We start from the raw sequence: 14,258 nt of genomic DNA on the forward strand, positions 1-14,258 counted from the left end.
TTTCTAGTGGCCACACAAATTATTATATTTTATATTATTTAATTATTATAATTTTTTTAAATTTTTATATAAAATAAAATAAATAATTTAATTTGTTAAATTTTAAAATAAAAAATAATATTTAATAATATTTTATTTAACATTTAATTTTAATTTACCAAACGAGACATTTAATTAATCAAAGAAGGAAAGAGCTATCTCACACTCGTAATTCATAAATTCCCTTCGATGACATCCGGTAATTTCATAAATTTAAAACCTTCAAAATCTGCGGAACATAAACTGCTCTGCTTCACTACATTTCTCTCCGCGTTGAAATGAGATAATGGTTAGGCCCTCGGGCTCGGGAAAGCACGGATCCACGAAGCTTGTGCTCATCTGCGTGGGGCTACTAGGATTTGCGCTTGTCGCCGATTTTCTCTGGGCCTCCTCTTCACACTTCGCTTCTTCTTTTTCCTCCTCCATCCCTTCCGATTGGGCTTCTTCTAATGATCGCTCGCAAAACACCCTAATTTTTCCCAGAAAGGATGAGCCGAAGGAACCCTCGAAATTGGTCGGCTTTGTGGATTCACAATTGTTCAATTTAGAGTTGCATATTAAACAGCATTTGTTTTTTGATTTTGGTCTTTATACTTGTGTTTTTCTAATTCAGGTTTATGACCTGGATTCTTGTTAATTAGGGAAGAAGAAAGTTTTAAATGCTGGGCTTTTTTAGTTTTTTATCAGAAGATTTGATGACCAATATGTTATTTGTAGGGAGTACCTGTTGTTAAGAGTAAGGATGCTGGCTCTGGGAGAGTCTTATCAGCAACTTTTGCTGATTTACCTGCACCCGGATTAAACTGGGAAAAGATGGCAGCTGCACCGGTGCCTCGTCTAGATGGGGCTGCAATACAGATTAAGAATCTTCTATATGTTTTTGCAGGATACGGCACAATTGACTCTGTGAGAATAGCTTCTTCCAGGCTAATTAGCTGTTTCTGTTACTTCAGTCTCTGTTTTTCTATGCGATCTGAATGGCCAGTTCCAAAAAATTTTAATGTCTAGCAAGTCAAGTTACTCAAGACTTTTTTCTCTGGAGATGGACCACTAGTCCATTTTGTTTAAGTCCTTTTCCAGTTAATGCCATTCAAGATCTTATTTTGTTTTGTTTTCTCTTGTTGTTCACACATGTATGTCACACATTCAGTAGGGTTAGGCCCCTTGTTACATTCTTTTATTAGTTTCTAGGTTTCTAGTAGCTTCTGAAAGTTTTTTTTTTTTTAAATGGTGGCATTATTTCTAGAATACATTATTGTAGTCTGTAAGCGTTATTCTTGGTTTTGCAAGTGTTCAAATACTAATATTGAATTAGTCAATGAGCTCTAGCTTAAATGGCATGGCTTCTTTCCATTATAACTATGTGGAAGGTAAGTTTATGGGTTGAGGGGAGGATTGGACGTGCAAATAACTTTCTGGTCAAAAGGGCACTAAGATTGAATTACATAAAGATACATCAAAATTAAAGGCAACAGTTGAATGCGATGTTGTAAATGATTGAATGTAGTATAGAGTTAACACATATTCTACCCTAGATATAACCATATGCTAGTGATTCAAGTTATGCTAGTAATTCAAGGTTGTCATCAAATACTGCTTGATGACTATGAGATTGATTGTGGATATGATTCGGCAAGGCCTTCCCCAACTACCTAGGGTTGGCATCAAGGTCTGCTATTCTTGGGGTAGCCTAGGCACTAACACTTTTGAAGAATCACGAGAGATCAATGTTAATGGGAAATCTGTTTGTTTATCGAAAGGTATACTTTTTTTTTTTCAATCAATATATTACACAATAAATTCCCAATACTTGAGTTTGTTCTGGTTGCCAATGAATGCTTAGACAATCAATTGAGGGAAGGTGTTCCTGGTGTTCTTTGTAAGCTTGATATGGAAAATGTATATGATTTTGTGAATTGGGATTTCCTTTTCTGTATGCTTGGGAGATTGTGGTTTTGTGGACAAATGGTGTTCGTGGATTAGACATTGCATTTCTACTGGTCGATGTTTAGTGTTAGTTAATGGAAATCCATATGGTTTTTTCCATAGTTATCATGGTTTGAGACAGGGGGACCCATTATCCCCTTTTCTCTTTGTTATTATCATGGAGGTGTTGGGTTGTATGGTGGAGGCTACTGTTGGGGGGGTGGGGGGGTTTCTTTCCAATTTTTCGGTGGGAAATGTGAATAATGGATCTATCACACTTTCTCACCTCATTTTTGCAGATGGTACTCTTATTTCTTGTGATGTGGATCGTGGGCAGATTCAAGCCTTAAGGGTTGTGTTATTATGTTTTGAAGTTGTCTCGAGCCTTAAGGTGAATTTGGGTAAGTCGGAGATGGTTTTGGTGGGGAGGTGCGGAATGTAAATTGTTTGGCGAGTTTTTTGGGCCATAAAGTTGCTTCTTTCAAGGCTAAGGCTACTTGAGGTGGTTGAGAAGATTGAGAAAAAGGTTGGCGGGGTTGTGCTTATCAAAAGGGGGCAGAATCACCTTTATTAAAAGTACACTTTCCAATATCCCAACTTGTTTTTTATCTTTATTTCCATTGCCTGCTAGGTTGGCAAACCGGATTGAGAAGTTATTTCGTGCATTTTTGTGGGGGTGAAATGGGAGAGGAGACTAAGGTTTCATTTGGATAGTGAGATGAGATGATATGGTTTTAGATGGAAGTTGGATAAAATATTGTTAGAATATTATTTTTTAATATTATTATTGTTTTGAGATTTGAAAAAATTGAATTGTTTATTATATTTTGTGTGAGAATTTGAAAAAATTGTAATGATGAGATGAGATGAAACCGTTTCTGTATCCAAACGGGAGCTTAAGCCTACGTTTGGGTAGTGAGATAATCTCAAATGATCTGTAAATATTAGTGAAAAAGTGGTGAAAAAGTAATGATAAAATATTAAATAATAGTGAATAATAGTGAAAAGTAGGTGAAAAGTAATGATAAAATATTGAATAGTGGTAGATCACTTCACTACCTAAACACAACCTAAATTCCATCTTGTTAGTTGGAATAGAGTTTGTACGCCTATTTCAAATGGAGGTATGAGGGAATTTGAAAATTTTCAACAAGGCTTTGATGGGGAAATGGTTATGGAGATATCAATTGGAAGGGGAGTCATTATGGAGTGAGGTTATTGATAAAAAATATAAGAGTGAATTTTTTTTTTTTTTGGGGGGGGAGGGTTGGGGTTCTAAGGAAGCTAGGGGTGCCTATGGTGTAAGTCTTTGGAAGTTTATTAGAAAGGGGTAGGAGAGCTTTGTTAAACTTGTTTACTTTGTTGTTGGAGAGAGTTCTAGGATCCATTTTTGGTTTGATGATTGGTGTGGTGATCGGGCCCTTAATAGGGCGTTCCCGGCTATTTTCCGTATGGCTTCTGATCGGCACGCATCTGTTTCTGATTTGTTAGTCCGTTCTAATGGATCCTTGCAGTGGGATGTTTGTTTTAATAGAGCTGTACAGGATTGGGAACTTGGTGATGTTTCAGACTTTTTCAGCTTCTTATATTCCCTGGGTATTGGGGGTAATGAGAGGGATAGAATGTTGTAGAAGCCTATTGGAAGTAAAAAGTTTTTGGTTCGGTCGAATTATAAGGTGTTGACTGTTCAGCACAGTCCTCCTTTTCCTTGGAAGTGTATTTGGAGGTCTCATGTGCCTTTCAAAATCGCTTTTTTTATATGGACAGCATCACTTGAGAACATTTTGACGATGGATAATTTGAGGCAGTGCGGCCTTATTGTTATGGAGTGATGTTTCATGTGTAAGAAGCATGGGGAATCTGTGGATCATTTACTTTTGCATTGCGAGGTGGCAAAGGCTTTGGTGGATGGAGTTTTTAGTAGAGTTGGGTTGGCTTGGTGATGCCTTTGAGAGTAGTTGATCTTCTTTCGTGTTGGAATGGGCTATATAGTTGCTCTCATGTGGGTGCTGTGTGGAAGATGGTTTCTTTGTCTTATGTGGTGCATTTGGTGGGAAAGGAATGAGTGGTGTTTTAATGATAAGGAGTGCACTTTGGAGGAAATTCGTAATTTTTTTGTGTACTCTTTATTGCAATGGTTTTCTGCTGATTAATGGAGGTTTAGTTCATGATTTTTTTTTTGTTGCTTTCTACTTCATAGAATGTACATAGGTGTTTTCTTTTGTATCCATCTTGTGTACATGGGCTTTGCCTATTTCATTAGATGAATAAAATTGTCTTTCTTACTTATATATATAAAAAAAAAATGTTACACAAACACCTAGTATTGGGTTTTGAACCCACAGCCATGGTTTCCGCCCCAGTTTTACAGGGGTGTGTCATTTGAACTGTAGCTTATTGTCAGAAGGTGATCTGCTTTTAATATGCAATATAGTTAAGCTAATAGAGCCATGGGACTGAATATTTCTCGTTATTGTTTATGCTGATTTTTGAATAGGTACATTCGCATGTTGATATATACAATTTTACCGACAATACATGGGGAGGAAGGTTTGATATGCCAAAACAGATGGCACACTCGCATTTAGGAATGGCAACAGATGGCAGATACATTTACGTAGTCTCAGGACAATATGGTCCGCAGTGCAGAGGGCCTACTGCCAGTACATTTGTACTTGATACCGAGACAAAGCAATGGAGGGACCTGCCCCCTTTACCAGTCCCTAGGTATTTTCCTTATTGACGACTTCATCAGAAGAGTTAGACTAGTGTTAAAGAACATTCATTTATTTGCATGTGAATGACTTGTTCTCTTTTCAATTTTTTTAATTTTACCTTTATGAGAAGTAGTATCTCTGTGCTAATCTTCACCTCTTTGAACTTTTTTTGTTCTTGTGCGCTGCGTGTGTATATATTTTCAAATCCAAACCTTATTGTTATTTATTTTATTTTCAATTTTAAAACCTTGAATTAAGCTTTCCATAGAGTATCGGATTGAGGGATTTTCCACTTGATTTACCCGAGGTGCACTTGTGGGAAACTCCTTGCCGAGGGCCTGTGCACCTCCGGGATTAGTCGAGACGCTGTTCCTAGACACCCGGTGCCAATAAAAAAAGCGCTACCCATAGTATCTAGGGAATTGATTTCTGGTATCATCTATATATGCATACCAATGCTAAAAACTGAATACGTACAATATGGTACTGTTGACTACCGTAAAATGAGATACTGTGGTGTCATATCTTGTCTTGTATTCCATGATAAGTCACTGTTTTAGCTCAGCAAATGAAAAGACAATAGACTTATTAAAATCTAAATTCTCCCGTTCACATAGTTAAAGTCCTAGAAAACATATAGTTTTTCTCAAGTTACTAGAAAACGTTATCTCATCTAGTATTTTACCCATGAAAAAATTTAAATATGTTTGAAAGGAATGGACTTGGATATGTGTGTATGAGTGTAGATGATCTGCCTTGAATACGCATCAGGTGTGAGCTATCTGTTTTTCGGTTTTTACAGAGAAAAAAGGTTTTAGATATCTGTCTTCACAATTGTTCATATCAGTAAGTTTGTGAGCAAAGCTTTTAGCTTTATGAAACTCATGTATGTCGTATGCTTTAAATAAATTCATAGTTCTCTCGTGGGCATTTTTTGACAATTCCTACTTTGACTATTGCTGCTATATGCACTTGCATATCTGCTATAATGGAAACTTATAGATGGATTGGGTACTCAAAGGTTCATCACTCACATGTATAGCTGATACCCCTAGCCAAACAGAGTTTTAGTGACTTGTTTGGTTGGCCATCAGATGCATAACTTGGAATTGGCTGATATCCTTTGCTAAGCAAAATTTTTGTATACAGTATCCCCTAAAAAAAGTTTGGCCATGGAAATTTCACTTTAATAAGTGAAATCTTAATGACACAGTTCTTAAACATATTTACATATCCTATAAAATATTAAATGTAGAAAGTCATTCAAATGATTAAAATATTTATGATATTAAGTTCTTAAAGGTGATTGATTATATTGTACAAGTCTATCTGTATAAGATATATTTCAACATAAATCGCTATCTCAAATGAAAGAAAATTAGCATTCAAATCAATTCTCCTCAAGAATCTATCCCAATTTTAAAGTATCTTTTACCCACATTTTTTTTATAAGTTACTGTATCCTTCCCAGACAGAATTAGAATCTACTGTTGCTGAATGCAAAACATCAATTATATTGTTTTAGTTTCTCCATCTTGGGATACGAGTTATGTGTTGAGCTACACGTCAGATTAGTCTGGATAACATTATATTTCTGTTTTACTTTATTTTTATGTCTATAAGTTCTATTATCCTCTAATTTCCAAGAGATGGTGTCTAGTGGACCTTCAGTAATGATGGTTTTGTCTATTGTACTGTAAGCTACTTTTTATTATTATTTTAAGTCAATGTTGATATTTTGAAGAATTTATATTTTGGATTTTTGTTACTTTTGATGCTGGAATAAATCCTTTACTAATGTCATTTTGCACTGTCTGGGCTAAAGGTTGCTGTTTTTGTTGAATTACTAGGATGCATCCATCAACACTAAATTTTGTTTCACTAGTCCATTTTTCATAATTTTTGTTGAACTGATTTCATTAGTGATCGCATATACTCAAAAGGATTTTTTATGGATTTGAACCAAAGTTATATCTTTCTGATAATTTCTATTATTAACTTGGCAGTTTTTGTGCACGGTCTGCTGGTTGCTACTAACTTGACTGTTCTGATTTATGTCACTGTGAACTAGCTTGCAAGTGTGGCAATATTGGAATTTTTTGGTGTTCAAGTACAAATAGTCTATTTAATTCATGCTATGTAATTTGTTTTTGGCATTTCACATTTCGATTGAAAGATTCCACATGGCAATTATCAGGTATGCACCAGCAACTCAACTTTGGAGAGGTAGACTTCATGTGATGGGTGGCAGCAAGGAGAACCGACACACGCCTGCATTAGAGCATTGGAGTATTGCTGTAAAGGATGGCGAAGCTTTAGAAAAAGAGTGGAGGACTGAAATATCCATTCCCCGTGGAGGACCTCATAGGTCTGTGGCTGTCTTATTTTTGAGAAAGTTATGAAATTAGTTGTTGCTGCCTGTTGGATTCTAATTATTAATTTTTTTTTTCACTTTAGGAAATAGGAAATGATATTTTCTGTTACAAGCTGAAAAAGGAAGAAAAAGTTGAGGGCAATAAAATTTCCATAGTGATTAAATAGTTTTAGCTTTACAATCCTAACATCATAAATTTAACAGAAGTTATTCATGTCTCGCATTTATAAAGTTAGGACTGTAAACACAAATTTATCTTGAACTACTGAGGGAAACTTCATCTTGGTGGTCATTATGATGATGACCGTCATTGTCATAATCATTAAAGTTTCTGGTGAATTAAATTTGTGCAAAAACTACTACATCTCCTTACTATTCTATAACATAAAAATTTTGAGGGCATCAAATTCTTCATAGCACTTGATATATTCCTAGGTTTATAATTGTAACATCATTAATCCACTAGAAGTTATTCTTGTCCGGCATTTATGTCCAGCCCTAGGGGTTTGCTCAAGTGGTAAAGACCTTGGGTTTGGGGGTATGCTCCCTCCCAGATCTAAGGTTCAAAATTAAAATCCCCTTGGGTACAAACAATCTCTAGGGGCCATTGGACTGAGGGATTTTCCCCTTGAATTATCCAAGGTGCACTTGTGGGAAACTCTTTGTTGAGGGGCTGTGCACCCCCGGGATTAGTCAAGATGTTGTTCTTGGATACCCGGTGCCAATAAAAAAAAAAAAAAAATTATGTCCAGCCATGAAGACCTTCCATCAGATTTATGAAGTTACAATTGTAAACATAGAAATTTATCAAGAACTTTTATAGCAAAGTTCATATGTGTGGTGATTATAGTGATGACCATCATTATCATTACAATTTCTAGTGAAATAAGTTCGTGGAAAGACTAGGCTGTCTCCTTAATTTTCTATAACAAAGATATCCTTGTAGCTGTCTTTTGTTAATGATGCTAAAATTTAGAGTAAAAATGTTCAATCCTTTCCACTGAAAGAACGAAATTGGAAGGTGTAGTTGTTTTTATGTGTTTCTATAGTATCTCTCGCCTGCTTCTCTTGGGAATGATTGCAGCCTTTTCGATCAGGAGTTATTTTTTCTATGTATGTTGTATTTAGAATGGTTAGTTTTAATCTCATACTTTTGAACATCAAGAACTTCTTCTGTTATCATATGTTGTGAAATTTCTTTGTTTCTCTTGCTCTTCTTCATCTATTTCTTAGCTGTGTAAGGTGGCAACCATGGCATTGCACAACTTTAGGGTTGTGGTATGATTTCTGTCAGTAAAACTTTTGCATTTTAGAATTCTGAGAATTGGTATCCTTTCATTTATGTTGCACAAAATGGTAAGATAAGTTCAAATCACTCTTTTCCTTTGATTGCAGCAAAGATTGTTTGTCGAGTTATTCCTTATCTTTTATATTGTTGTGATGAGTCTTTAGTTATGACCAATTGGCTCTGAATTAGCTGAGAGGAATATATTACAGAGGGTTTGTGGTGAGGGGAGTTTTCAATTTGCAGCTGAAAATATTAATGCAGAGTACACGTGTCTATTTTTTTTGTGTTTCAATTTATACCGAAAATACTATGCTTGCAAATATGTAGTAGTAAAAGTAACATGGTAGAGTTTTGTTCTCTGCTATTACATATTAACTGCAGATTTTTTCTGCTCATGAGTTAAAGGGCATGCTTATTCCTGCAATTAGTAATAACCTCAAATAATTGTGAAGTATTGTTCTTCACGATCTTTGTTATTTTAGAACATATTTCTCTGATAGGTTACTTCAGCAAATGCTAAAAATTATGGAAACAACAATGCATCATTAAAGGACGAAATTATGGAAAATAGTACTCATCTGCAAAGTACATGTTGCACGGGTCAAATATTTTTGAATTTTCTGTTGGTGTATATAAAATAAGCACTTCCAAATTAAGCCCCATCACACAAATTTCACTTGCATTCCATTATTTTATTGTCATATTTATGCAGGGCTTGTAGTGTGGTTGAAGATCGGCTTTATGTTTTTGGTGGTCAAGAGGGCGATTTTATGGCAAAACCTGGATCACCAATTTTCAAATGTTCCCGTAGGAACGAGGTAATCTGAATACTATGATATCTCTTAAGTAATTAATTGGATTGGCTATTACTGATAAAAAAAAAATTAATTGGATTGGCTATCAGTTATCTGTATCAACACATATAAGAGGATTTTTTTTTTTATTTTTTGATTTTTATATCACTGTAAAGCAAGGTTTAATAATTTTTTTTGAGTTAATGTTGTTTTTTCAATGTTTAGAACATTCAACTAGAGTGGTTGTTCATGAGTTAATTTTCTTATAATCTTCTTTAAAATAGTTGTAATGAAAATATGTTGATGGTTAAGGTTTTATCAGTTTTAGGGGACAGCAGCCCAACTCATTGTGAGAATTATTTATTTGTTTTTTTGTCTTTTTGCCAATTTTAATCTTAATTTCATAAGTCCTTAGGATTCTGTTAATGCTAATGTAGTGTTTTTTTTTTCTTTTTTTTCTTTTTTTTGCATTGTCATTCTAATTTCCTTTGCATTTGAATTTCCTTCAATTGCTGAAAATTTTCTTTATCTTTTTGGGGAAATGTTTCACTTACACATTAGTGAGGCTTGTTATAATAGCAATATTAGCTGCATCTTAGAGTTGGAGTTATCCATGTGCCAAATTTTTAAAGACACAAGGATACTTCCTATTATTTTTAACACGATCGGGTGTTCTTCTGAATTCTCTCATTTCTAGGTTAAAAGCATAAACCTACAGAGTTTCTGCTGAAGTAAGTCTATGACTATAAATTTATTGATTAGTTAAAACTTTTTAAGATTGCAGCAAAAGCTGAGAGTATGATTAAAACTTCATCAATATTCAGAGGATGACCATTGGTCTCAAATATGGACATGCTTTGATGAGCCAGTGGTGGCAGCCGTATCTGATGCACAATTGGAGTTTTATAGAGATTATATTATTATGATGACATGAGTCTCAAAATATGCACTTAAGCAAAATAAAACAAAAAGAAAAGCTCAATAATTGCAGTTGGAGTTGATGTTCTGTTGCTTCAGCACCGTTTTAATAGTTTTTGGATGTTTTTTAAGAACCTGTTCAAACTATTATTCTTGATGAAGTATCACATCATGTTTAGGTTGGTAATTTTTTCATCTTCCCCACCTTTTTCGGTCCCTTTATCCTGTAAGCTTGGCTTCTTTATGGCTTCATGTTATTTATTGCTTCAGGTGGTTTATGGTGATGTTTACATGCTAGATGATGAGATGAAATGGAAAGAGTTACCTCCAATGCCAAAGCCAGATTCCCATATTGAATTTGCTTGGGTTGTGGTTAACAATTCCATCGTTATCGTGGGGGGCACAACAGATAAGCACCCTGTTACCAAGAAAATGGTTTTAAATGGAGAAGTATTCCGGTTTAACTTGGACACACTGGTATTGAATTTTGATCCCTTACTCAAAGACATGATAATATATTTGTTCATATGTTTCAAGTATATGCATATGACGTTACTGAAAAACATGTTCAACATGTTACAGTTCTCATTGCCACAATTTGCATTTGAATATCCAAGCCTTTGATTTGTGGTTCCTATATGTGTATTTTTGAAGTGGCGTCACATGACCAGGCTGGTCTTTATTTGTTGATTAGAATCTTCTTTTCCTCTGATTAAGTTGTGCTTTTTTGAATCTCTAGTGGCCAACAAATATACATGTCTTGATGTTGCGATTCCCATATTATATTAAAATATTGTGGACTCTTGGGAACAATACATCTTGATAGATGCCTGATATTTTAGCTTATATCCCAAAAGAGAAATGATATTTACAATCCTCGAGTGTACAAGTCCCACGCACTTCTTTTGAAAAAAGTAGGTAAATCTGAGACCCACATGAAAAAATTATTTTTTTAATAGTGGACTCCACTTTTTTTCGAAGGGAGTGCGCGGGGCTAACACACCCTAGGTATTAGCATTACTCATCCCAAAATGGCTGGTGAAAAATAGAGCTACTTTTCGATTCTGCTAAACCCAGGATGCCAGAAGCTCGAGGATTATTTCTTTGAATGCTGGCTGGGTTGACCTTCTACTGTATGAGTAGGTTTTTGATTGTCATTATGTATTTTTAGACTGTTAGGAGTTCTCGTGGGGGTACCCTGATATATATTGCATTACTTTGTTAGTGTTCCTTTCTTACATTTTGGAGAGTTTTCCCACGTCTGGATTTCATCTATTTTTGGGAGACGGAATGTCCTTTAAACTTCCAATGACAAGACAATGCATGTTATATTTTGCCTTATCCATTTGAAGTCTAATGTCCATATTATCCTGAGAGCCTCAATGATCAAGCATATCTGTTTTCCGGGAAGTTCATGATAGCAGCCTCTGCAAGACTTGTTCACCTAATGTTTTCTTGGTATTAGCTATTTATGCAAGAAAGTTGTTTATTTTTTCACACATACGAACGAGTGTGTGTGTGTAATGTGTTATTTTTCGATTTTTGTATTGTTGATCACTTTGCTTTCATTCTATTTTCCAAACATAGTTATTACATATATAATTTCTTAAGCATCATATTTGTATCCTATTGAGTCACCTCTTCATTTAATTTTATTTTATTAACCTATCTCAACAACTCACATGCTAAAAATACATTTAACTGTTTTGTCTTTATTACCACAATACACTTGATTTAATGAAATTAAAATAATAATAAAAAACCTTTGAAGATTAAGGGTTTCCTACTACTTATGATTACTAATTCAATTATTCTATCATTTTAATAAATAAAAACGAGTATTTGTCTTACTATAACTATCGACTCTTCATTATTTACCCCTTTGGCTTCCTCACCTCTTAACTATTTTACTTTAATTATTCCCGCGCATTGTGCAGGTAGATGAGTAGTTCTTTTGTAATCCAACTGCTTTTGTTCTTTTTCGAATGAGTAATGCTACTCATCATCCTCTCATCATCTCATGATGTGACATTAGATGATTAGAGATTATTTATTATGTTTTACTTGTGAACCTATCATTTAATATCATATCATGAGATGATGAGAGAATGATGAAAAAAAAGATGATGAGTAGAACTTTTCTTTTCGAATTTGTATGATATAGAGAAGTTGCTTTAAGTTTAAATCCTTTAGATGGATGCATGAAATCATTCTGGTAGACATCTGTGTATATTGTCTTACTGGCTATTGGTTGACCTATCACTCTGCTGGTGTCTTAAGAGCTATTGTTCCAATTTGTCAAATCTGACGTTAAAATCACATACCCCATAATAACTCAGCTGCTGCCAAGCTATATCCTTGGATATTAATTACAAGTTGTTTTTCTTTACAGGGAATGTGTACACATATATTTCTTTTACTCCTGCGATTCAAAAGTGGTAATATTGCAAATTGTTATTTTTATCTGATTTTTAATTCTTAATTTACAGAAGTGGTCAGTAATCGGAAAACTTCCATACCGTGTGAAAACCACTCTAGTTGGATATTGGAATGGATGGTTGTACTTCACATCTGGACAGCGGGACAAAGGACCAGACGATCCATCACCTAAGAAGGTCATTGGAGACGTGTGGAGAACCAAATTGAAATTAAGCTTGTGATCAAATTCTTTATTTTGATTCTTTGCTGGGGTATTATCCTGCTGATTGATGTCTTGATATCTTGTCTTGTAACCTTATCATATGTGTTTTCTGTATTCTTTTCTTGGTGTAATTTCTTAGGCTTGGTCATTGAAATTCTTTCCCGTGTGAACATTGACATATAGAATGTTGTACGACTTTGAATGAAGAAATGTTTGATGAAGTTCATCATCCCCGGTTACATAACCTAAGGTTAATGACCATATCACCATTGCACAGTTAAAAGCATGATTTATGATTTCAATCCAAGACATCATATGCGCAGGATGTAACACGCCCCCGGCCTCGGCTTGGGATTTGGCAGAAGGCTGCGATGTCAGGATGTACACCACACGGGTTATACTGCTTTTGTTCAGTAAAACATTGTGTTCATGTGTCGACATACGTGTATAAATAGTTGTAGGGGAAAACATAAAATGCATATCTAAAAATATAAGTACTAGAGAACTACCCTAAATTCACCAAAATATCCGTAAGCTTACCATTGTAAAGTAAATATTACATACGATGATTGTTCATTACCCGAAATAAATGTCAAACTAGTTTCCTACATCTACATCAAAATTTCTAGTTTCGATGACCGAAATAGTAGTTTGACTATTAGGGTGAGATTTCGAGGAATTCTCTGTAAGTTATACTCAAGACAAAACTAATAATGGAGATGAAAGTAACCAAATAAACTCAAGGGAAGATAGAAAGAAAGATATACTTACCCCATGGTGGTAGCCTATGGGCAAATAAAGTATACATAATCATAGAAAAGTCACCGAATATCCAATACTCACAAACAATCACATAAGAAATTAATACGAGGATATGGACTCTTTTTAACACCATGAAAACCATGTTACCAATCTCTTTTTTCGTTTATTAACGTGTCTCGCCTTAAAATGGTTGTATACAAACCTTGTCTCCTTTCATCACACTACAGGTAATGATTGTGCATATGACTTCGTAACGAGTGACGCCTAGCTTTGCGCCCCGTCCTTGACAACGACATCCTCTAGCCTCCTCCAGTCGAGAGGCCACGACATCTAGCTGAGAGCGTTACCATCTCGTCTGAACCATTGTTGCTCGGCAACAACTGAGAGGAAGTCAAACGATTCTTAGACGCTCCCGAGTAATCAAAGAAGCTCCACCGAAATAATATCTCATCTCCACTTGAGATCGTGATTACTTACACAGCCACACACCCATCTTAAAAGTTGAAAGTAGACATTTTTAAAGAATAACATCACCTCTTTTAGGAGCTAGGGTCTCACATTCTCTTTGGAGAGAGAGAGAGAGAGTTTCTAGGTCTTTGAAGAATTCAGAGAGTGAGGTTAAAGCTATGAGATGCGATGCTTTTATACGGAGAAATTTGTCTCTCATGGTCTGCACAGTTCTTGACATAGGTTCGTTGGTGCAAACCTCCATTTTCAGGTGTACGTCGGATGGAAGGGTGACAGAGAAGGAAAGGATGTGCTCTGCATGTTTCAGGAATTCAGCGAAAGAGATGGGAAG

The 14,258-nt window shown here is 35.2% G+C and overlaps 1 protein-coding gene across 1 annotated transcript; it reads left to right on the forward strand.

Moving 5' to 3' along the window:
* The first annotated feature begins 201 nt into the window (after positions 1 to 201).
* On the forward strand, positions 202 to 12,946 carry LOC109019892 (kelch repeat-containing protein At3g27220-like). Its single transcript, XM_019002269.2, has 7 exons — positions 202 to 553; positions 757 to 945; positions 4,463 to 4,692; positions 6,880 to 7,050; positions 9,057 to 9,162; positions 10,327 to 10,533; positions 12,546 to 12,946. Exons 1-7 carry the CDS (start codon positions 326 to 328, stop codon positions 12,714 to 12,716), a joined length of 1,302 nt encoding a protein of 433 aa, XP_018857814.2. The 5' UTR covers positions 202 to 325; the 3' UTR covers positions 12,717 to 12,946.
* The last annotated feature ends 1,312 nt before the right edge of the window (positions 12,947 to 14,258 follow it).

This window comes from Juglans regia, chromosome 7 (genome assembly GCF_001411555.2).
Source record: "Juglans regia cultivar Chandler chromosome 7, Walnut 2.0, whole genome shotgun sequence".
Classification (NCBI taxonomy): Eukaryota; Viridiplantae; Streptophyta; class Magnoliopsida; order Fagales; family Juglandaceae; genus Juglans; species Juglans regia.